Source organism: Saccopteryx leptura, chromosome 2 (genome assembly GCF_036850995.1).
Source record: "Saccopteryx leptura isolate mSacLep1 chromosome 2, mSacLep1_pri_phased_curated, whole genome shotgun sequence".
Classification (NCBI taxonomy): Eukaryota; Metazoa; Chordata; class Mammalia; order Chiroptera; family Emballonuridae; genus Saccopteryx; species Saccopteryx leptura.
In genome coordinates, this window is record NC_089504.1 from 102,206,879 (window position 1) to 102,214,463 (window position 7,585).

The 7,585-nt window shown below is 56.7% G+C and overlaps 1 protein-coding gene across 1 annotated transcript; it reads left to right on the forward strand.

Annotated features, from left to right (window-relative positions):
- The first annotated feature begins 235 nt into the window (after window positions 1–235).
- On the forward strand, window positions 236–7,002 carry LOC136391472 (NUT family member 2G-like). The gene is made up of 7 exons (XM_066363160.1): window positions 236–251; window positions 2,246–2,963; window positions 3,323–3,451; window positions 3,952–4,091; window positions 4,552–4,835; window positions 5,555–5,671; window positions 6,181–7,002. The coding sequence occupies exons 1-7, from the start codon at window positions 236–238 to the stop codon at window positions 7,000–7,002; spliced, it is 2,226 nt and encodes a 741-aa protein (XP_066219257.1).
- Window positions 7,003–7,585: the final 583 nt, after the last annotated feature.

The following is a 7,585-nucleotide window of genomic DNA, read 5'->3' on the forward strand; positions in this document are numbered from 1 at the left end:
TGGTTCTTGCCTACCTGCCAGAGCCCTCCATGTGATGTCATCACCCCACCGGCCCTCTGCCCCTCCCCCGCTGCAGAATGTCCAGAGTCCTACATTCCGCTGTTTAAATTCAAACTCTTCCCTTCTCACTGGATGCTGAGCATCTGTTGGAGCAGGTCACTCCTTAGGTTCTGGACCTGAATTTTCTCATTGTGGAGGCTACTAGGCAGCTGTGGTCAGCGCTTGAGCCTGCAGGATGGCTTTAGAAGGAGGTAAGTCCATAGCTGGGAGTGGGGTGTGTTTAAAGACTGAGCTGTCCCTCATACCTGAGGTTAATATGTGGCACTTCCACTGGAGAAACAGTTAGGACTGAAGTAGAGGAAGGAGAGGACTGGATCTCCAAGGACCTGTCACCCAGGAAGGCTGGGAGGCAATGGATACCTGTGACCACACTGAACAGAAGGGCTCCTAAGAGGAGGATCAGGATGACTCGGGAAATGCCTGGGGATGGAGAGAGAATGTCAGCAGATACATGGATTCTTTCTAGAGGGGAGACTAGCCATGTGGACATATGTGTGTTGGGAGTAGAGGGTTATGTCACGTGGTAGCACAGGAAGGGTCACGGGAGAGCCTAGTGCTGTGTCCTGCTCCTCAGGCACCTGCAGCTGCCCACAATATCCTCCTGTGGGATCTGAACTGAGTACACTAGAGCTAATGGAGGCAGTGAGGAGGGGTGGTCTTGGCCAGAAAGTTGTCCAGGGAGCTGTCTGTGGCCAAGGCTACAATGAAATGTCCTCCCTGAGGGGAGGTTGGACAGACTCCAGCTGCTGCCGCCAGAGCTTCTCCACTGCTCCCAGCCCAGAGATCACTCCTCTGGGTCCAGGGAGCTGCTGGTCTTGGACAGGGCAGGGCAGCCAGGTAACTTCCACCAGCACAGGGCTCTGCTGATTCCCTGACTTGTCCTGAATTGTTCCCCTCTGGCAACTCAGTTCTCTGACCTACTTCCTCTCGTCCTGTATCTCAGGGTGTCCCCTCTGCTCTGCCTCTCACCCTTGAGATGAAGGGTTTGCCATATCCTCTGTCACTGCTTCACAGGCAGAACACATGTGCAGCAGGGCTGGTTTTCCCTTAAAACGCTGTGAAGGAGGATCCTCTTCAAAGGGGGCCAGGGGAGCGGCACAGGAGCAGGGAGACGATCTTCTGTCTCATTAGCACATGCCCAAGGACACCTGTCCTGAGTGATTAGGGCACGTGGTGTGTAGCTGGTCTCCTGGACTAGGGTCTGCATGAGCCCTCTGAGCAGGGGTGTATTCCAGACACCTTCGTCCCACTGACACCGGGTTCGCACCTGGTTCTTACTGCGCCTTCACTTTCCATTGCTGGGAGGTGGGTGGGAACAGACTACGAGAATCTGCAGTCTCACAACCAATCTAACACGACAGCAGCTATGGAACTTTCTGGAAAACTCCTCTGATAGCCCCGCTGCTCCCCATTCGCCAGCCCCTTTCTAATTCCCTGCTGCCATGCTGGCTGTGAAATGACAGAATCTAAGGAAAACGCCGACTTCACAGACCCCTCTCCTGGGAACAGAACCCCTGAGGTGGCCATTAGTCTGAGTGCTGGGCCTGAGTTGCAGAACCTGGCCCGTGTTAAGAGTTTGCTGTTGTTGGTTCGGACATGCATGTGCATGCTGGGTGGTGTGTGAGGGGCTGTATCAGGATTCTGGTGCCTTCTAGTGGAGAGATACACTCCAGTGCTTTTTTGTTCTTGTGCGAGACCACAACACAAAAGGAAGAATGAGAAGGAGAAGGGGCCCTACCATTTCAAACACTGTTCACAAAGGCCCTTGGGATGCCTAGAACTTTCCTTGGGGAAGGTCGTGAACTCTAGTGTGTCTGCCTGGGGTGGTTTCCCACAGAGCCATGTCATGGGTGACAGCCTCTGAGGCTGGCAGGGTCGGGTGCCAGGGAACCTTCCGGGAGGCTCTCAGAGTCAGCGCTGGTTGGGGTGCTTATTCCCGCAGACAGCGGTCAGGGAGCCTTAGTGAAGGAGCAGCAAGCCCTCCAGTGGACTGGTTCTCAACCGGAGGTCAAGAGTGTGACAATGACTTGAGGATATTTGTGAACTCCACAGTGTCCCCATCCAAATGGCCCTGACCTGTTGAGACTCACCACTCTGATTCCCCAGTGGCTACAGGGGACCCAGAGCACCTCAGTCTGTTTGCAGATTCTCCTAGTCCATTCCCCACTTTCCTTTATCTCAACAGCATCTGCAGTGCTGGGAGCGAATGTGACCAGGAACCCCGGTGCCTCCATGACCTCTTTCGTGGCACTGCCGTTTCCCCTGCAGATTAGTGGTCCTGCACACCAGCCACCTCAGGAACAGCACTTGCCACCCCTCACGATCCCATCATTCTCTCCTGGTGGCCCCCTGGTGCTGTCGGCTTTGCCCGGGACTTCCCTGGTGTCAGGAGATGCTGGTCATGGCCCCATTAGGACTGGGGCTTGCAACATTGTTCTCCAGGTCGGGTCAGAAAATGCACGACCTCAGCTTCCCCAGTTTCAGGCCTTTGTCCTGACTCAGGACCCCCTCAACTGGAGTGCCCCAGGGATCCTCAGTGGGGGTGCTGCATGTCCTGCACCCCTCTTTTTGGAAGCTTCTGCAGTGGAGACGATTATGCCCACCTCAGCGTTTGGGGCCACCCCAGCCGGCAAGGGCAGCTTGCGTCCTGGCCTTCCTCCTCAAGCTCCACCACCAGCTGCCCAGCTGGCCCCCACCACCTCCCTGGTGAACACTGGGCCACGGCCACATGGGGCTTCCAGGGAGGGTGGCCTGGCCATCTCCCTAGCCAAGGCCACAGTGGATGACTCCGGTAACGACAATAGTGTATACAAAAACTTCCGACGTTGGCAGCGCTTCAAGGCCCTGGCCCGGAGGCACCTTCCCCAGAGTCCTGATGTAGAGGCTCTGTCCTGCTTCTTCATGTGAGTACACTGGGCAGGGCACCGGGGCTCAGCTGGGCTTTGCACATGAAAGAGGAATGTGGGGTGGACACACAGGCTGGCGTGTCTTGGGATGCTGGCAGGAAGGTCTGAGGATGGAGTCCCAGCTGCAGGGTGTGAGTGGACCGTCAGCCTAAAGTCCAGGTTCATGGGCTGGTGTGATGGTGAGGGAGTGACTACAGTAGGTAGGAAGGCTTGTCCTGCACACACAGATGCCCCTCCCTCATCTGCGGCACTCAGTCATGCTGTGGAGGGGGAGGGGGTACGTGTGCTCCACCGAAATGGGGGGCCAGGGGGTGGAGGCCAGGCTGCAGACCGTGACTGACCCTGAGGTATTACAGCCCAGTGCTCCGGTCCCTATCCCGCCGGAAGCCCACCATGACGTTGAAGGAGGGACTAGGCCGGGCCATGCAGGAATGGCAGAGTAAAAGCAACTTTGACCGGATGATCTATTACGAGATGGCAGAAAAGTGAGTCAGGTTTCTGGGCCTGAGAGCTGAATGTGTGTGTGGTGGGGGAGGGGCACTGACCACAGTGTGGACTGAGGGCTGACTGCCGGGCAGGGTCCAGCTGTGGCGGGGCTCATCAGAGAGGATGTAGCAAGGAGGGGTGTTGGTCAGTACCACGTCCCCACAGGCCCAGAGGCCTTCTCCCCACCAGAAGCCTCTCCCTCACCTTCAGAGTGTGGGTTCTTCTGTCCTACCTCCCCCGGGAGCTCTACCCTCCCCTGATCTTGACCCATCCTTGGCTGGACCTGAAGGCTCAGGACAGGCTGAAGTGAATGTGCCCAGCCCAGTAAGGTCCGACTCCAGCCAGCGGGGCTGTGCAGGGAATGACATCCCCCAGCCGGCCCCCTGTCCGGACCCTGATGGCCAAGGCACTTGCTCTCTCGTCCCTCCATGGGCCGCTGCCTGTGCTGGGCTCTGGGCAGCCTCCTCCTCAGGACAGCCTGTGACTCCCTCACCCCCAGGTTCATGGAGTTTGAGGCAGAAGAGGAGATAGAGATTCAGAAGTTGCAGTGGACGAAGGGGACGCAAGACCCGCCTCCTCCAGCCCCACCGAGACCTGATCCTCGGGGTCCCCCAGCCCCAGTGGTGGGCCCACAGCCAGGTACAGCAGGACACTCCCACAGGAGCCCGTGGCCAAGGGCAGCAGGGACTTAGAGCAGGCCACTGTCCCCTCATTGGTCCTTTTCCTTCAAGGGGCTTTGGTCTTCCAGCTGCAACAGCCATGAGAGGCAGGGCCTCAGTGCCCCTTGTCACCATGGGGTCTGGACCTGGTCAACTCTCTTAACCGCTCTCCCAGCTCCTTGTCAAGACCTCACAGAAAGTCTGCTAAGTAGCAGGCTGGACAGGACCCCTTGGAGAATCGGTGGCTCTACATGTCCTTCCTCATGAGTGTCTTGGGTGCTCCCCTCTTTCCTCTCCCCTCACACGGTCACACAGCATCAGTGGTCCTGACCTGACTGCACCCACGTTAATACCCCCCAAACACTGCCCTCACTGCCACATGCTCAGGAGGCAGAAGCGTTAACCCTCTCTCACTCCCTCTTCTTCCCTCTCCGCTCCAGCATGCATGCCCAGGAAGGCTGTACCCAGAGCCCAACCCGCCCAAAGACACCAGCAACCCCGGGAGACCAAGGCACCCACGGAGATCCCCCCTGAGGCCGTGAAAGAGTACATGGACATCATGGACGAGCTGGTGGGGCCGGCCCACTCAGCCCCCGGGGAGCCAGGCGGAGAGTGGGATGAGGACAGAAAGGAGTCACAGCAGGAAGAGGATGGGACCTACTCAGACCCAGGTCTCTGGAGCTACATGGAAAAGCTGTGTTCCCAGGAAGACTTCCTCACCAAGGTGGGCTGGCTCAGAGCCCCGCGGTCTGCAGGATTCCAGAGGGTGGCACTCGAGCTCCCAGACTTGGGTTCTGTCCAAACCAATGGAATTAAACTCCATTCTTTGCTCCTGAGCTGGGTGCCTGTGTGGGTGTGAGTGTGTGTGTACATGTGTGTGTGCTGTGCAGGAGTATAGTGAATGGTCTGTGCTGCATGCACATGGGTGTGCCCTTATGTGTTGGTATATATGTGTGTTCCTTGTTTGTGTGTGTGTGTGTGTGTGTGTGTGCTTGTAGCTGACAACCATGATGGTATAAAACAGTGGTCCCCAATCCCCGGGCCATGGACTGGTACCGGTCTGAGGGCCATTTGGTACCGGTCCACAGAGAAAGAATAAATAACTTACATTATTTCCATTTTATTTATATTTAAGTCTGAATGATGTTTTATTTTTTTTAAATGACCAGATTCCCTCTGTTACATTCGTCTAAGACTCACTCTTGCCGCTTGTCTCGGTCACGTGATATATTTATCTGTCCCACCCTAAAGGCCGGTCTTTGAAAATATTTTCTGACATTAAACTGGTCCGTGGCCCAAAAAAGGTTGGAGACCACTGGTATAAAACACCCACCTGTGCAAGAGGATGGTGTGGGTCCTTGCTTTTCCACTTTTCCTCCAAGTCCCGCTGACTCACAGGTGACTCCCTGCTGAGGCTGCTCACAGCCCTTCCTTCTGTCGCAGGTGGAGGCGGTCATTCACCCCCAGTTCCTGGCACAACTCAATTCCCCAGGAGCACAGCTGGATCTCTTGGCCCTAGAAAAGGAGTTGGAGCAGGAAGAAGCACTCAGTCTTGCCCAGGTGAGCTAGGGCATGGAGGGACCTTAGGAAGATGGGAGGGGGACGCCAGGTGAACCTAAGGAAGAAAGGGCCTCAAATGAGTTGGATGGAGGGACTCCAGGTAGATCAGGGATTGGGGGGCCACAGGTGAGCCATGGGAGAGAGCGCCCTGGTAAACCAGGGCAGTGCAAACCCAAGACAGGGGTCCACATGACTCTGTCCACCCACCCTGGCTGTAGGCATGGCATGTGAGGGGCCAGCTCTGCGGTGGGTGCAGTGCAGGACGACAAGGAGAGGACTATAGCAGGAAGAAGGTGATAGAAGGAGAGGGTGGGAGCCCAGAGGGGAGGGAAGGACAGAAAGCTGGGAATATGGTGCAAAGAATGGCAGGAGGGCACATGTGTGTTCTGGATTTGAGTCGTGGTATCATCCCCTGCCCACCTCCCCCCAATGCCATTGTCCCATTACTCATGCTCCTATTCCCGTCACACGCATGTGCGGAGTCGGTCACTGTCTCCTCTTCTTCCCAGCTGATAGAGAAGCGACTCCAGGCCTTGAAGGAGGAGGAAGGTGTGCAGGCACCCCAAAGTCACAGGGCACCCCAATTGGACCCAAGTTCTCCCGAGTCTGCAGCTGAACAAGATGCCCAGACGCATGACCATGACCCCCTGCTGGGGATCAATGACAAAGCCTGCTCACCAGAGACTGACTTAAAAGACCATAAAAGGCACGGTCAGGCAGACACCCACCCATCCAGGCCCAAAGCCTTTGCTGTCCCTTCAGGACATGAGGACTGCCCTCCACACCGAGCTAGATGCCCCACCTCTGCTCCCCAGGGTCACAAGCACACTTACTCTGGACTGGGACCCAGGGGTGACTCCATTCCCAGAGGGACCACTCTAGTTGGGAAAACTCGCGGGCCAGTGGACAGGTCCAGTGAGGATGAGGAGGATCTCCCCAGCTTGGCCTTCCTCTTGGGCTCTCCTAACAACCTGCTGCCCTGTGGGCTCTCCCTGAGTCCTGTCCCTGCCTCGGGTCTTGCCTGTCCTGGAGGTCGGGGGCCCCGTGGAGCTGCCCAGTGCCAGTTCTTTCAGACACTAAGCCTCAGCCGAGCTGCCTCTGCAGCCTCCAAGTCCAGGAAGCACGCTCTGGGTGGAGGCCCAGCCCACAGCGAGGATACCCCGCTCCCAGGGGCCAACTTCGGGGTCTCCGTGAAGCCAGCCTTGGCTCTGGGGCTGATTCGCTCCTCACAGCCTCAGAAGAGAAAGTGTGACTCTGTCACAGAAAGTTGGAGAAAGCGGCCCTGCAACCAGTATGGAGATTGTGCCAGCCCCCCAGAGGGCCCTGAGTAGATGGGACCTGGCTGTCCCCAGAGGAGCCAAGGGATCCTCCACAGCCCAGGGCTGATCCTGGCTGTTCTACTGACATAGGAAGATGGGAGACCAGGAGGGAGGGCAGGATAGTGAGGGTGGGGGTGGGCCCAGGTGCAGGGGGTGGGTAGGAGCAGCACCTCAGGGGAATTATGGGTAAATTATGAATAAAGAAGGTTTTGAGAAATGCTCTAGTGGCCACTGCCTCTGTACTTGGATGTGAGCTGCTTCAAGGAAAGAGAACCTGAGAGAAAAAAAAGATCATGAAGGTCAAAGGCACTATGATCGACAGGTGATGCTTCCGCCCTGCTTCCCGATTGAGGGGGATACCTTCGACTCCTTCAGGGAGCACTCAGCTCTCTAATCCTCAGGGACCTCTCCTGTCACCTCGACTCCCAAGCCCAGACTGAGTATGGGGCCTCCTGAGGCCTTCCCTCATTATTTGTATCCTGAACCCTCTAGGGACGATGAGTGGCTTTTGAGACTTGATGCTTTCTAAAGCATTAGCCATTTTTCTAGAATTCAGCCTTGTCTTTAGGGAGCTTCTGTCTGCTCCCCAGAAGCA

Bases quoted from the DNA above. Each gene is read 5' to 3' on its own strand.
- LOC136391472 (XM_066363160.1), top strand. The intron at 3,452-3,951 runs GTGAGTCAGGTT...CCTCACCCCCAG, and splicing joins TATTACGAGATGGCAGAAAA to GTTCATGGAGTTTGAGGCAG. The intron at 4,836-5,554 runs GTGGGCTGGCTC...CTTCTGTCGCAG, and splicing joins AGGAAGACTTCCTCACCAAG to GTGGAGGCGGTCATTCACCC.